The sequence below is a fragment of the Symphalangus syndactylus genome, chromosome 8 (assembly GCF_028878055.3).
Source record: "Symphalangus syndactylus isolate Jambi chromosome 8, NHGRI_mSymSyn1-v2.1_pri, whole genome shotgun sequence".
Lineage (NCBI taxonomy): Eukaryota > Metazoa > Chordata > Mammalia > Primates > Hylobatidae > Symphalangus > Symphalangus syndactylus.
In genome coordinates, this window is record NC_072430.2 from 54,282,926 (window position 1) to 54,300,177 (window position 17,252).

Here is a 17,252-nt window from a genome sequence, read left to right on the forward strand (position 1 = left end):
GTTTCCTTTTTTTTAATTTTTGAGATGGAGTCTCACTCTGTTACCGAGGCTGGGGTGCAGTGGCATGATCTCGGCTCACTGCACCCTCCGTCTCCCAGGTTCAAGCAATTCCCCCTGCCTCAGCCTCCGAGTGGCTGGGATTACAGGCACTCACCACCATGCCTGGCTAATTTTTGAATTTTTTTAGTAGATACAGGGTTTTGCCACGTTGGCCAGGCTGGTCTTGAACTCCTGACCTCAGGTGATCCACCTGCCTCGGCCTCCCAAAGTTCTGGGATTACAGGCGTGAGCCACTGTGCCCTGCCAACTGTTTCCTTCTTAACTATCAGGAACTTTACCATGCATAATTAGAGTCTTATTAATATACATCTATTCTACTGCGACAACAAATTCCTCTTTGCTGGTCAGAATTCATGTCGGAGTAAGTTATATTAGATTCCTTGTCTACATTCTGGGAGACAGGGTTAGCAGTAAGGAAGTCCTGGATACGAATGGATTTGCAGGTAATGACTGCATGAGAGGCTTCCCGGATCACTGCTCCATTTTCCCTCCCCACCTATTTTGTGAACTGCATCAGGAATGAACTCATCCTACCTCTGCAGGTGGCCTATTACATGCTTCCAAAAAAGTAACTATGGGACTTTCGTTGATTTAAGAAAGCGTATGCTGTGCTTTGATTTGGATAATCCCTTATTTGTTATTTTAAGCTTCTCAACAAAATATGAATTTTCCGGCTGCTGTTCTTTTTTGATGTTATTTTCGGTGACTTTTGCTAGAGGATGGATCGGATTTAGTAGGCCACACACCCATTTCAGGTTCAGCTCTGTTCATGTTTTCAGAGCTCTAGAAATGTAGTGATTCTCATGATTGTGGCAGGAGGTAGTGGGGCCAGCAATGGTATTTGTTCATTTTCCCCATATATACCAAAGTATTTCCTGTGTGATTGCCTGTAAGACTGTGCTTCCTTTTTCAGAGTTCTGCTGTTTGTAGCTATCGTAAAATAACAAATGAAAAGAAACCTTTTAGAGTAGAGGGAACGTTTTATAGGAAAAGGAAATAAAAGGTCTGAATTCAATACCCCTATTTGTATACTCTGTATATAACGCATTTGAGCAATTTTCATCTTTGGTTTCTCTCTGTACCATTTATATTCTACTTATGAAAATAAATTGGGAATTTCTTAGCTAATGAAATCTGTTTTATCTAATAATTCGCAAACACGAATTTCTGGGTAGGAAGATATCTATGTTTTTAAAGTTTATCATTTTGACTTTTTTGTTTTCTTAAAATCAGACCTACGGTATACATATGTTCTTAGTATATAAATGGATGGTTAAATTTATGAAGTTGAGCCATTGTATTGTTTCCCCAGCCTTTTTTTTTTTCCTGAAAATGTGGTGTCATTTTTTTTTTTTTTTTAATCCAGGGAATCAGCAGTCTCTTCAGTTCTTTAAAAGTGGTGCGTCTCTTACGACTGGGCCGTGTGGCTAGGAAACTGGACCATTACCTAGAATATGGAGCAGCAGTCCTCGTGCTCCTGGTGTGTGTGTTTGGACTGGTGGCCCACTGGCTGGCCTGCATATGGTATAGCATTGGAGACTACGAGGTCATTGACGAAGTCACTAACACCATCCAAATAGACAGTTGGCTCTACCAGCTGGCCTTGAGCATTGGGACTCCCTATCGCTACAATACCAGTGCCGGGATATGGGAAGGAGGACCCAGCAAGGATTCACTGTACGTGTCCTCTCTCTACTTTACCATGACAAGCCTTACAACCATAGGATTTGGAAACATAGCTCCTACCACAGATGTGGAGAAGATGTTTTCGGTGGCTATGATGATGGTTGGCTGTAAGTATTTTAATTTTTTCATTAAAAATTATTGTTATTGGCAATTTTCCTGGCTACAATCTCAGATAGGATTAAAACGAACTACTTTGTTTACAGAAAGGTATTTAATCCATCTTATTTGCAATTGGTTTTTTTAATCTACCTTAGAACGTAGAAATGCAAAATAATATATTTTACTCTTCAGGACATATTAATGTGTGAAAAACATATTAATGTGTGTACCCAGCAGAGCTCTCTTGAAGGAACCAGGACTAGCATCCAGACAGGTGGCATTTGGCATGTTCTATAGATTTTGTTGGTAATGTGTTAAATTCCAAAAAAAAAAAAAGATAGGATCTGATGTGAAATATATTGCTTATAAATATTCTAGTTAATACTGGATTCCTAAATTAAAGTTGACCTTAGGATACACTTTTGTATAGGTTTTTACAGTTAAGACTGGGAGAAAGGGTTTATAAAGCTAGTCTTCATTATAGCCACTCTAGGTTGAATATATGCCTGTTTGAGAGAATGAAAGGATTACTGAATATTAGCCCATTCAGCAATGAGAAGTGTTTAGGATTTAACAGGTATACCTGGGTACCAAGTTCTTGGAAGTAGAATGCCCCCTAAAGGGACAAAGACCATGTGCTCTGCACTCAGACTGTGACTGGATGGCATGAGAAGACCAGAACATAAAGGAAATACATACAAAGAAGCTGCTTTTGAAGATCTTGAGGGAGACTTCACCATTATTCATGCCTTCAAGTTGACTTAGATGACTTATCCACACCTAAACCAACCTTAAGATTGTACTGAAGGTGTGATTAGCATTATTAGCACCTCTTAAGCCTTTGGATCATGGTCATCGGTTTGTGTGTGTGTGTGTGTGTGTGTGTGTGTGTCTAAGCTGTCTTTTCTGAGATTCCATGTTACAAAGGCTTAGATTTTGACATTGATGGTAAAAGTTCTGGGACTCCAGGGACGTTGGCTGGAACATGAAAGGTTAATATCTTGAGTCTAAGCAGGTAGTTTTCATCATCAGAATGTCTGAAAGCTATTGGAGCATCAGTGTTGGCAGTTGTTCAGCTTCTGTTTGTCTAATGCACCCTTGTACAGGTATAGGAACAAGAACAGGCAGGCTCTATTTGCTGGTTAGAGCTTGCAGTTAGAGGGAGAGTGAGAATTCCAAGTGCTGTTTGCTCCAGAGGCTTTCAGCAGCAAAATGTCCTTATACACAGAGAGAGATCCTGATGATTAATTAAGTGGATACCTACATATACAAAGTGGTAAGATGTATGGGCAAAAATGTACTTTATAAATTCAGAAGACAACATTTTGTCAGAGGCTGTATTTAGCACCATACTACTTTTAATATTTATACAATACATTTTGCCTTATACTTGAGCATAGTTAGATTAAAAAAAAAACTATTTTTGTTTTGAAGTAATTATAGATTCATTGGAAGTTGCAAAAATAGTATAGAGAGGGCCTTTGTTACCTTCACCTAGTTTCCTCCAATAATTACATCTTATATAACTATAGCTCAGCATCAAAATTGACGTTGATATAATGCGTGTGTATAGCTCTGTATTGTTTTATCACATGTGCAGGTTTCTTTAATTACAACTGCAAGCAAGATGCAGAACTGCTCCTTTACCACAAAGCTCTCTTTTATATGTAATCTACCCATTTCCCCCAACTATCCCTATTCCCTGAAAACTACTAATCTGCTCTCCATCTTTATAATTTTGTGATTTTGAGTATGTTATATAAATTGAATTATGTAAAATGTAACCTTTTGAAATGGACTTTCTCCGCTCACCATAATGCCCCTGAGATCCATCTAAGTTGAATGTATGAGTAATTAATTTGTTCTTTTTTTATTGTTGAGTAGTAGTTCATGGTTAGGATGTACTACTGTTTAACTCACCATCTATTGAAGGACATTGTATTTGTTTCCAGATTTTGGCTATTACAAATAAAGCTACTATGTTAATACCTAGGTGGTGGGTTGATATTGCAGCAAACCACCATGGCACACATTTACCCATGTAACAAACCTGCACATCCTGCACATGTACCCCGGAACTGAAAATTAAAAAAAAAACACAAACAAACAAACAAAAAACACAAAGCTGCTGTGAACATTTGTGTATAGGTTTTTAATATGAACATTAGTTCTTAGTTCTCTGGGATAAGTGCCCAGGAATGTGATTACTGGGACATGTGATAAGTGTATGTTCAATTTTTAAAGAAATTGCCAAACTGTTTTACAGAGTAGATGTACTAGCACAGTTGTATTTTTCATAAGAGAATCGTAGGAAAATAAAATCTATGTAGAGTCAAAGAACACAATTATTTACTTTGTTTCTGAGGCCCCAAAGCTGGGAATCATCCTAGATTTCTGTTTTTCTATGTTACATCTATTAATAACATGGCCTGTAGGGTTTACCTTCAAAATGCATTTGATTATTTCTCTCTCCTTCCATAGATGACCACCCAAGACCAAGTCACCATCATCTCTGGCCTGAACTTTTGAAGTAACTTCCTGCATCCTCCTAATTTTCTTATGCTTGCCCTACAGTCTCTACCCTAAAGCTTAAGCAGCCCCTTTAAAAGCAAATCAGATCACACCATTCCTTGCTCAAATCCCTCCAATGTGTATGAAATAAAGTCCAGATTCCCTAGCTCATCTTTCAAGGCCTTCCTGATATGGCCCTGCCTACCTCACTCACTTCACTTTCAACCATTCTTCCTTTGCTTATCCTCCTAAATCCATGCTCACCATCTCATTTTCCCTGAAAACATCAGCCTTAGGCCTGTCTCAGAGTCTTTGTACTTGCTTTCCCACTGCTTATAACCCTCCTCTCCTGACCTGTGACCTGAATTCACGTGGCTCTCCACAGAATCACCTCTACAGAAATTCCTTCCAGTGCTACCCTACTATAAAAATCACCTCAATGCCAACCTGTAGTCTCTACTCTTTAACCCTTCCCTTCGTTGTCCCTACCAAGATCTGAACCCACGTGTAATTAGTTTTTCTTTTCCTTCACGAGAGGTAGGCCTCTGTCCGTTTCTTGTATCCCCAATATTTAAACAATTCTTAAAGAGTGTTGTGCTCAATCTTAATTTTTCTTATGAATGAATGAAATCGAAGATGTCCCTGATTGTCGTGATGAAGATCTTCTGTCCTTGAATCCATTCCAGTTAGGTCTCTGATGAAGTACATGCCAGCAAAATGCAGGGTGTTAGAGCTTTGACCCCGATTCCTTTGTGAAAGGCCTGGTAAGCTCACCTGCATTGTCTTCCTTTGGGGGTGTAGTCATTCCTTTAGCTGAATTGGTAACCCCGTGTCTTATACGCCTATCGATATAAGTTCTATGTAGCAAGTCACCGGAATCTCCAACAAGCTGTTCTCTTACTGCTTCTTACCATCTACCTTCTGAATCTACCTAAAGTGGAAATTTTCATGTATATTCAGTTGGGTTTCCGAAACTTTATTTGGTTCAGAGTTGGTTCTATTCCTTCTCTCCTTCATGAATGGCCAATTATACTTGCTAGATCTAAATTTCCATTTCTACTCATCTCTTCCTTTTCTGAAGTTCCTGTTTTGATTTAACGATAAAAACCTAGTTTTAAAGTTGGTTGTTTTCTTCTCTGAGTTTCTATTATATTCTTTGAATACCTGAGTAGCAGTTTTCTGTTTGTATACCAATTTCTGGCATCTTCTTGCCTTTTGACTTAGGTTTTCCTTTTATGCTTCCAATTAAGTCCAGTTTCTATAGCCAGAATATTCCAGGGAGATACCTTTAAATTTCCCTTTTAGTCCTTGGGTCCTTGGTAATTTCGTGGGATATTTCCTGTGAAAAACCTGAGAAGATTATAAAAAGCTGTCTAGATTCATGAAGTGTTATAGTACCTTTGCACAGTTCCAAAATTCGTTAGACCCACATGCACAAAATGTCAACCGAATTTGGATATTGTAGCTCTTTGTAAATATAGTATCTTTTTTTCCTACAAGAACACCAAGGAAAACAAAAAAATGAAAACAAACCACCTGCATTCTTAGAAACCAGTACGTGCTAGCAGCCACAACCAGGGATTTAGCGGGGTGTGTGTGTGTGTGTGTGTGTGTCTGTATGGTGTGTGTGTGTGTGTATGTGTGGTGGGGTAGATAGGATAGGGAAGAGGCAGGTAGAAAACAGAAAGGTTCATTTTTTCACTTGTGCCAGGATTCTAGTCAATCTGTGTGGCTAAGAAGCACCACTTGTAACCTTATAACTCAAAAACAGAAAAATGTTTTATCAAAAGGTTGATGGAGACACCAACTGCCTATATTCTGTTGAGAAAAATAATCACTACTTGCAAATGATACACTCTTTTTCTGGAGAAAGTCATCCAAAATTTGTATGTCTTTCAGCAAAATTTAGAAGTATGAATGTGGCAACAATCTTGATTCCTAGGTCCTTATGAGCCCTCTTTTCAATGGCCTTTCCTTTCCTAGGCTCTTGCTACCCTAATGCTAAGTCGGATGTGGGTTCTGTCTAGGAATACAGTCTCAAAAGTTTTCCTTGTTCATATATCAGACAGATCTTCGAAAAATAGTATTGGCCTTCCCCTAATCCCACTCAACTGAGATTCCTTCCAGATCCCTCCTATGTCAGCAGGATCCCGGGATACTTTTCTTACATGCTACCTAGGAATTTCTTAGACTTAAATCCTTTGTTCCTACATTTGCCCAACATGGGAAATCTTCCTGTTCAGATTTCTGAATTGGAAGGATTGCCTGTTGCTTCTCTACATACATCTACCATCATGCATTCTTTACCTTAAATTTGTCTTCTCTCAGTTTTTTCATACTCTCTCTGCCTTGAGTGACCTCCACTGCTCTGGTAGCAGCCATTACTCCCCAGGGTAGCCACGTCCTCCCCATTCCTCTGTATCTGTCCATTCATGAATGAATCCAGCTACTCTGCTGACATTCACGAAATTCACTACCAAAGGGCTTTTGTGAGAGAATATTTTTGCAGCACTTGCAGAAAATAATATGTATGTACGTACGTATGTGTGTGTGTGTATGTCTATTTAGATCAAGATGTAAGTAATCTCCTTGCTAATTTGCTTGGTAAAACTTAATGATGCCTTCATGAAATGTTTTCTAATCCATTTTATTTACATAATCTTATTGTTGAGCCCCTAATAATATTAGATTTTCTAAGGATTGGGCACACTGACTAATTTTGCTGCTATTCAGAAGGCACCATAGTACGTGGATGATTTGTTTTGATGACTATAAAACAAAGGAATGCAATGATGGAATTTTTCTAAGAGAATTATACTCTTGTCTTAATATGTTTTTATAAATCCTCTTCCAAAGATCTATCAAGAAAGCAGTTACTTAGTTCCTTCTTTATTACTAAGTTGTCATATAAACTGTATTTTAGTCTAATCCAGCCATTATAAGGGACTCTATATTTGCATATTTCATTATAATTTTATAAAAGAAAGAAACATGTAAAACAAAAATGTTTTGAATAACTCTTTGCCATAAGTTCAACCATAATTTTTTCTCTCTCCTTATATATGTTTTAGTACACTATTAAATATATTATTAAATATGTATTCAGCATATCTCAAAGGGCTATGAGATTGGAATTTGGTTATTCATTTGCTTTTAAAGCATTTTTCTACTTTTTGTATTGTCTGCTTTGGTAAATTGAGACAGGCTGGCCCATGCAGTATATGTCAATGAGAATTTGTCCTGCTGTGATGCAATGCAAACTGAGTCTTAAAAAGCAAAACAAACCCAACTAAAAATTATAAATATAAAAATTTCTGGGGTTTAATTGGTAGACAGGAAGCCCTGTCCTAATGATGCTAATCTGCAATTTTCAAATAGGTTGTAATTGGTAATCACGTAAACAATCTAAAAACTTTCTGTAATTGACTAGTATGATCTGTAATGCAGTAGACAAATGGTTTAGCACATCTAAAAGTATAGCAAGACCATCTGCCAGTGGGATGTGTATGACAAGAAATCTGAATCTTCATGCAGGCAGTTAAGTGCAACTGGGAAGCATTTAGTTGCACACTGGTCAATCAGCACCATACAGAGGAGACCAATGCCACACATCATATTCTCATGTTGCTAAGCTTATTCAAAAGTCAAGCTGAGATTATGGGCATTGCCCTGACCTCTCCCCACTGGAAAAGGAAATAAATAGAAGATGGTAAGATCCAGAGATTGGGAGAATATAGAGTAAGTTGGGAGCAAAGGCCTGTGTGACCCTGGAGAGTCTTTACATTTCTCTGAGCTTTATTTATTTTTTTTAATTGTGAAATGCCAAAGTTGAAATCAATGACTTTTAAGGTCCCTTTCAGGGCTAACATTCTATACTTCTAAGGTTCTATTGGTGCAGTTATGCCCCTGTCCGTGGCATGGAGCTGGTTATTGGAGATGAGGTTAAGATGGAAAGAAAGTGGTGCCACGAAGATGTTAGGGCTTTTTACATATAGTGCATACATTGCTTTATGGAGAGTAAGATGTGTTTTCTATAGAAAATGTTCTGTAAAGGTTAAGAGGAAAAGTTGTCAGGGAATAAATATTATGGAGAAAAGAAAATATGCTTTTGGAAAGAGGAGTGTTTTTCCATATAGAAATTAGGCAGCTAGGAAGACTGAAAGGCATGTGTCTCAGGGTAAAGGATCAAGGCCCAGGAAGAGACTGCACGCCATGCCCAGTGGGACTTGGACTTGGAGAGGTACTTGACCTAGGTGGATATCCAGACAGGCTTAAAAGTGGGTTGTTGCCCTTTCCTAATATTAGAAAAAAATTATTCTACAAATCTTAATATGAGACTTCAGGTATTTCAGGTATAATATTAAGTTACATGTTAAAATTTTTCTTGGTCTTGTTATTGCGGTGTAGGTAGAAAATGCAGTGTGTACATGCTGACTTTCATTTCTGGCTTTAGTTTTAGCCAGATGGGGAGAGCTTTAAGCCTAATGTTTATTTTGGAAACTGGGTCAGTTCTTTGTGTCTGCTTTACCATAGCTTGTAAAGAAAACTTTGTCTTTTTTCTTTTCTTTTCTTTAATGAGCTGAGTTTTGCATGAGAAAAAACATTTTACGGAGCCCCAAGTTCAGGGTTATAGGCACCTTTTTTCATGGTTTAACAGTCTCAGATGTGTAGTCCAATAGTTAGAAAAAGACTGTGTGATGTATACTTTACTCCCTGATTCTTATTCCAACTAGGGCTTGTGTCTTTTGCAGGAATGTTCTTTTATACCCATCTTTCTTTTCATTCCTAGTCACATTTTCACAAAGCCTCTCAAATTCTGTAAAGGTTGACTTTCCCCAGAAAACAACAGGACATTTTCTTGATAGCCTATTAACTAGCCTGAACTTTTTACAAGGATCTTCATCTCTTGTGTCCTTGTATCACTCAAAATTATTGAATTCATTCAGCCTTGTGCCAGGTGTTCTGGTATACACTGGTATTCAAGAAACACTAGATACTTTTGAGCCCTCATAAACTTTTAATGTGGTAAGAGGGTCAAACAAGAAAATCACTGATCCATCTGTCTCTCCCTTACTCTCTCCGTCCCCATCTCAATGTCCATCTCTGCCTTCATCCTCATCTCATGTCTTTTTATACTACGAATTAAGAGGGAATAAAGAAGTTGGACTTGTGAGAACAGGATCTGTCTTTGTCTTGTTCATCATTGTATATTTAGCACAAAGCATTATCTCCTACTTGATAGTTGTGCCCATTGAACACATGTTGAATGAATTAATGAATGAATAAAAATGTTTGCCTAGTTCAGCCTGAGGGAGCCCAGGAGGATTTCTAGGAGAAAGTGACTCTTGAGCTCAGAATACAAAATGAGTAGGTAAATGAGGGAGGACTTAGGTACTTTCCAGGTATAGAGAACATAGTATATGCAAAAATATAGGCATCAAATAGCTTGGCCCTTTTGGGGAACTCCATGCATTTCACTTTGGCTTGAGTGGAAAGTAGATGTGAATGGAAAGAAATGAAAGAACCAAGATGTCAAAAAGCTTTCCATAGCTTCACAGGGAGTTTGTCTTTTATCCTAAAGGTTGTGGGATAAATAAGAAAAATTTGATTCTTTATTGTGGACAATGAATTGGAGGAGATAAAGGCTACTGGCAGAGAAACCAGTTAGGAGACTGTTGCAGCAATCCAGGAAGACGTAAATTGAGGTGGTGGATATATGGAGGATGGTATAGATTTAGAGTTGGCAAACTTTTTTTTTTTTCTGTAAATGGGCAGATAGTGACTATCTTAGGCTTTGTGAGCCATATGGTCTCTGTTGCAAACTACTCACCTCTGCTTTTGTAGTGCTAAAACAGCCATAAACAATACATAAACAGATGAGTGTGGCTATGTTCCAATACAACTTTAAGCAGGTGGCAGATCAGATTTGGCACATGGTCTGTGGTTTCCTGGTTTGTGAAAAGACTGTGGACTTTGGAGTCAGACAAATGAATCTAGGTTCAATTTTTTTGCATCATAATTTATAAGAATTTATATCAGTTATGTAAACCATCATTTGTAAAATGGAGATAATAGTCTGTACTTCGCAGTTATTTTTGATACTCCAGAATAGATTGTGTGTAAGCTTCCTGAAACTTTTTTTTTTTTTTTGAGACAGAATTTTGCTCTTGTCACCCAGACTGTAGTGCAATGGCGTGATCTTGGCTCACTGCAGCCTCCGCCTTCTGGGTTCAAACGATTCTCCTGCCTCAGCCTCCCAAGTAACTGGGGTTACAGGCATGCACCACCACATCTGGCTAATTTTGTAATTTTAGTAGAGTTGGGGGTTTCACCATGTTGGTCAGGATGGTCTGGAACTCCTGACCTCAGGTGGTCCACCCGCCTTGGCTTCCCAAAGTGCTGAGATTACAGGCATGAGCCACCGTGCCCGGCCAAGCTTCCTGAAACTTTGAAAGAAGTTTTTATGGGTGAATGAATGAATATGTGGGATATTTTAGAAGGATGAGTTCAAAAGCACTTGTAGATTTCTAGCAAATTCAGCTGAATGTATGATGAAGCTTTTTTCTAAAGTAGGAAAAAGGTGCAGTTATTACTGGAGGAAAGTGGTTCTTTTTCCTGCAGGTTATTCTGATGGAAATGTTCATTAGGTGGTTAGAAATGTGATTCTGGTTTCCAGAGCTATGAGGCACAGAGAGATCTCTTTGGGAATAACAATGTATAGAAAGTAATCATGTCAAGGAAGTGTACAGTGCAGTCAGCATAAAGCTGGCCAAGAGTAGACTCTGAAGAAGGAGAGCCACAGAGGGGCTGAGAAGAGAACCCAGTGAGGTAGATTGGAAGCATGACTCTGGAAGGAGAGTCTGTTGCTAACAAAGGATGAGATAGCTTTAAGAAGGAAGGCAGAACAACAGGACCACTGAGAGAGCAAGTCAGGAGAGATCTGCATGGCCTTAGGAGGTCATCAGTGACTTTCTCTGACTTGTTTGATTGGCTAGTTGAGGGGAGAGAGCCACATGGGGAACTCGTGTGGTCCAAGCCATTTTTTCCCCTATATGAAGGAAAATAATGTATTATTAGCCATTAACTTCATGGAGGTAGATTATGCTGATGCAGTATTTTTCACAGCCAATATGTTTTTCTAAATCAAATTTCAAGTTCAACAAAATATACTTGTTAGATTATTAGATGCATAACATATACATAGAATTTCTCTTTTGTGTTATAAAATGAAAGATAGCATTGGCTTAGAAGTTTTTATGAAACTGAACTTTCTTAGAACAGACGTTTTAGTCAGAGGAGAATTTTATTTACTTATTTGGTGGCTTTCCAATGAATTTAATATTAATTGCTATGAGAAAATATTTTTCAGGACACACTGTCACCTGGTAGGTGAAGTGATACTCTGGTATAGAACAGACAGTGGGGATGTAGATGATTCTCACATATGTGATATCCATCAATTGACATCTGATTTTAATTTTGCTTAATATGTAATACTTAAATGTTTTTTCACAGGCTGAAAGACTCACAAATTCATAGATGAATATATTTAGAACTTATTAAAATAAATGTCATACCAAAGGCCTTTAGGCATGGATTTAAGAATTTCTTTGATATGGCCAGAGAGGGGATTTTATTTGGAGTAATTTCTAAGCCAGCTCCTAAGTGACTTCTTCTTACCTACTTATTTAATATTTTCATATGTTGTGACAACTGAGTTAGCCCTTCCTGGGAGGTTAGGTACCAGGCACATGCTGGTGGCTTTAGGCTGAGTGTGTAGGTAAGGAGCTCTTTATGGGGTGAGAACTATATTCAAGTTAACTCTCAGGAAATACTGGAGGCTTTAAAAATTCCCTTTGAAGCTAGCTCTGTAGCTACCCTTTTTAGACTCTATCTCCTTTAAAGTTGAGCTTATTTTTAACAACACCCCCCCACCAGATCTTAAGCTGTGAAGGTCTAATTTGGGACCATTACTCATTTAAAGTGTCCTGTAAGGGAAAGACATTTAAATTCATGCCCCTAGTTAGGCATCAGCAAAGGAGGCAGGTCTGGTATTGACTCTTCTGATGAGACTTTGGTGTGGGAATAGCAGACCTTGGGAACTTTTCTTAGACTGGGCTGTTGAGTTTTCCTGTTAGTTTCCTTAGAAAGGATCCAAAGTGTCCCTTCATAGGTCTGTTTCCCCAACTTCTTTTCCTTATGAGGACCTAGCTAGAGACCTAGCAGACCCTCCTCCCCAGGCACACACTGACACTCCAAATTCCTTCAGCCTGTGCCCTTTTGCTGCCTTAACAACTCCATCTGGATCTATTTGTCCCTTTTTCTGTTCCAGGGTTGCTGAGCACTTGCTGGAGTCAACTAGACAGCCCTGTGAACAGCTGCCACTAAAATGAATGTTTAGCAATCTTACGAATCTTCTTCCTGTAACATTTTGCTGAGCAACGATTCCTGTACAACTTGCACACATTCTCTACCTTTCCCAAACCTATGACCACTCATCTTCATTGCAGCAGATGGCCTTCCTTTTAATTCTGTGAAAAAGAAACGTGTTGCAGATGTGCATTCCTTTACACTCCTGACTCTCCCCTTAGGAAGGTGGGCTAGGGGTGGCCAAGGGTGCAAACCATTCAGGGCCTTATAGGACAGGATAGTAGCCCTTACTTTGAGCCAGATGGGAAGACTTTTGAGGGTTGCAGACCAGACTGACTTGATTTGTCTTATGTCTTACAAATACCAATCCGGCTGCTGTGTGGAAAATAGACTGTACAGGGTCAAAAATGAAAGAAGACAGACAGGTCAAGGTGAGAGATGATGATGGTGGTGGTTAGAATTGGTTAGATTCCAGACATATGGTAAGACCAGCAAAACTTGAGGGTTTGGGAGAAAGAGAGTCAGGATTTAAGGCTTTCAGGGCAAGCAACTGCTCTGAAGTTAGTGATGGATGGTCATTTGCTGTGTCCAGTGGGCAGTCACATATATGATTCTAGCATTCTGTGAAGTGGCCTCAGATTTGTACATAGATTTGTGCTGTAGCTTGATTATTTTCCCCTTCCGGTTGTTTGTCCTTCCTCTTCCTCCTCCTTCTTCATCTTTTTTTTTTTTTTTTTTTTTTTTTTTTGAGATGGAGTCTCACTCTGTTGCCCAGGCTGGATTGCAATGGCGTGATCTCCACTCACTGCAACCTCTGCCTCCCGGGTTCATGTGATTCTCCTGCCTCAGCCTCCTGAGTAGCTGGGATTACAGGCATGCGCCACCATGCCTGGCTAATTTTTTTTTGTATTTTTAGTAAAGATGGGGTTTCACCCTGTTGGTCAGGCAGGTCTTGAACTCCTGACCTTGTGATCCGCCCGCCTCAGCCTCCCAAAGTGCCAGGATTACAGGTGTGAGCCACCGTGCCCAGCATTTCTTTTTGTTGTTGTTGTTGAGGCAGGATCTCGCTCTATCACCAAGGCTGAAGTGCAGTGGCATGAATTCAGCTCACTGCAACCTCCTTCTCCTGGGTCAAAGCAATTCTCATGTCTCAGCCTCTCAAGTAGCTGGGACTACAGGCATGCACCACCATGCCCAGCAGATTTGTGTATTTTTTGGTAAAGACGGGGTTCACTATGTTGGCTAGGCTGGTCTTGAAATCCTGACCCCAAGTGATCCGCCTGCCTCGGCCTTCCAAAGTGCTGGGATTACAGGCATGAGCCACTGCACCCGAGCCTGTCTTTCTTTCTTCTGCGTTGTCCGTCTCTCTCTCTCTCTCTCTCTCTCTACTGGCTCTTTCTCATCAGCTGATAAACATGCTCATGTCTTTTCGATCCTAAGCTAATATACATATGTGAATAAAACACTTGACCTGGACTTTGCATTCTCTTTGCCTTATTATCCACCAATTCTTCCCTTTTTAAGCTTTCTAAAGCATGTGTCTTCACTTCCTTTTCTTTATTTACTCCCTATTGAAAATGGGCTTCTTCTCTTGTACTGCCTCTCAGAGTACATTTGCTAGATTTCATAGGCACTTTTTCATGCATATGGAAGTACTTCTTCTTTGGCTTCTTTAATATTTCTCTCTTTCTGGCTTTCCCCTGACCTCTCTTGCTATTTCTTCCCTGTTTGCTTTGCTGGATCATGTTACTGCATCACTCTCATAAATATTGAAAACTGTGATATTGGGAACAAATTATTGAAAGATCAAGGGCAGCTCTCCTGATAGGCTGAGCAGTTTCTCCCACAAAAAGTGACTTCATGGGAGCCAGCCGACTCTCAGATATTTTGCTCGATGGTCCACCATTAGAAATTCTGCTTCATGTGTTCTTGACTGCAGAAGGCCCCTTAGGGCTGCCATTTTGTCCTCTAAAGGATGTAAGTCCCTCATCTGTGTATCAGATTGGACTGAGTTTTAAACTGGCACAGTGTCTCAATGAAGAGAAAATAATTGTTGAGATTTCAGAGGAGGGTGGAGAAGATGTCTGGAGCATGGGCTGCCACTTGGCAGGCAGGGGTGGGAAGGAGCTAAGGTAATGATGCCAAGAGGAAGAAGAGAACCTTTTTCCTTTTTCCTGGCTCTGTGGGAAAAATAACCAGGGATTGTTAATTCACACCACCTTTTCCCTCGTTTACTGCCATGAGACCTTTTTCCTCCAGTCTGTCTAAAGTGTCCCTGTTACATTGTACTTCATTATTTCTTCATCATGGTCTTTAATTATATTCTTTAATTCTTTCTTTATGTAATTATTGCTTGTCTTTCCAACTAAAATAGGAGCCACAAAGGCAGAGAGCTTGTCTTTCTAGTTCCACTCTGTATCCCTAGCATAACAGGAGTGTAGCAGGTGCTCAATAAATCCTCCTTGAAGAAATAAATGTATGTCGATCTCCATATTTGAAAAGTTGTAAATTCAAAACCATACTAGTTCTCCAGACCTAAATTCTTCAGTCTTGGGTTTAAATTTTTATACAGTGAAACATAGGTGAATGAACATGTGACTGATTTCATTTTTCTGTACAGAGCTAATAACTTAGTTTAGGACTTCTTCCCTCGTCCCCCCACTTTTCCACCTTTCATAGTATGCTTGACTGCTGCATCTGTGCTATGGCTGCACTGGCCACTCTGTGTCTATCATGTTGTAGAGTTCTGGATGGGAAGCTGGATATACTTCTTTGCTGCCTTTGATTTTCCCTTCAACCTATTTTGGGTTTCTCTTGTTACCTCCTATAGTTCTTTTACTCTGCCCTCTTATGTTTCACTGCCACCCACCCCCATGTTTTCTGGGAAAAGAACTTAAGATTTTAAAGTGAAAACAAAACACAACAAGAAAGACGACAAAAAAAAAAAAAAAAAACCATTTGCTATCTCAAGGGCCTGGCACTTGCAAAGGAAATCTGTGCTTTTAAGATTATTGTTTTGGCTATGGCTTTAAAAAAGTCTAATTTGAAACTCAAAGCTAAGCTGCTTTCTTTGTTCTCAGCTGTAACCACACTCCTCTTGAAAAGTGACTGCCACTGTTTCAGTGAGAGGATAGAAAAAGGGTCATTAGGAAGAGCTAGGAATTAGAGGGACTGAAAACACTCTGCACCTGTGTGTCCCTCATCCTCGATCATGCTGAGGCCTGGCATAAATGCACTTGCCATACTTCCAATCTTTCTTTGTTCATTGGATACAGAAGAGAACAACCTGGGAATGGTTTGGAAACAACTGTCCTTACTATGGGCAGAATTTGATTATGAAATTTGGATACTCTCTTCTATAGAGGGCAACACAAGGTCAGGACTGCGTTAAGTTAGATGAGAAGCACAAATATCATTTTTGGTGTTTGCTAAAGAAACAAAACCATATAAGTGTATTTTAAAGAAATTTGCACCTGTAGTCCCAGCTACTAGGGAAGCTGATGCAGAAGCATTGCTTGAACCCGGAGGGCAGAGGTTGCAGTGAGATCATGCCACTGCACTCCAGCCTGGGTGACAGAGCGAGACTCTATCTCAAAAAAAAAAAAGAAAGGAAGAAATTTGCATTTGAAAAAAGTGTGTCCATTTACTCACAGGGAGATTTCAGTGGCTTCTGATGTTTGACCAGAGCCTTTCTGTGCTGTGTAATTCAAACGGCAAATTTATTCAGTCATTAGAGAGAAGTTTCCAGAGAAAAAGGGGTGATTCTACTGGGATTTGGATAATAGCTAATACCAGGGAAGACAGAGCTGAGATAAACAGGAAGGAACACAGGGCCCACAGAAGAAGGGAAGGAAATCTCAAATATTTTCCACATCTCTGGTTCTCCTGCCTTCTTTTTCATTTAATCTGTGTGGTAATTCAGATTATCTGACTGTAGTTTTTTAAATTTAATTTTTACATTGAGGTAATACATGCATGTAGTTTAAAGAACCAAATAGCGCTATAAGATTTATTTTGAAAAATGGAAATTCCTTGATCTTCATGCCTTTAGACATTTCCCAGAGATGACTTTCAAATCATTTTCATTTTTTTTGGTGGCATTTATTTTTTTGTTTTTACATGATTATTAGAGAGAATTTTCAGTTTTAGTCATTGTCTGTTGACTTCCATCTTTGGAAGATGAAAATAAAATTATATAATTCTCTTCCCTGTCGTATGTCCCTTAACTACCACTACACACACACACACACACACACACACACACACAATATATATGTGCATATATATGCATTTTCCGATTTTCTAAATCTTCTCTATATTTAGATCATAATTTTGATCAAATCAATAGCTGTTTTCATTATTATGACTAGGTATATGCTATTTACAACTGAGTCATATGTTGTACTGTGATTATTTTCCTGTACAACATTTGATTTCCCCTAGGGTAATCATCGTCACAATTTTTTTTTCTTAGTTTCTTATGTTGCTGCTTTTAAATTTATTACCAAATTCTCTTCCATTCTGTA

General features: G+C 39.0%; 1 protein-coding gene across 1 annotated transcript in view; it reads left to right on the forward strand.

Annotated features, from left to right (window-relative positions):
• Positions 1-17,252, forward strand: part of KCNH5 (potassium voltage-gated channel subfamily H member 5) — a 344,681-nt gene that overhangs the window by 96,258 nt on the left and 231,171 nt on the right. Inside the window, exon 7 of the mRNA XM_055289151.2 lies at positions 1,427-1,853. Coding sequence (XP_055145126.1) covers positions 1,427-1,853 — 427 coding nt within the window. The remainder of the gene's footprint in view (positions 1-1,426; positions 1,854-17,252) is intronic.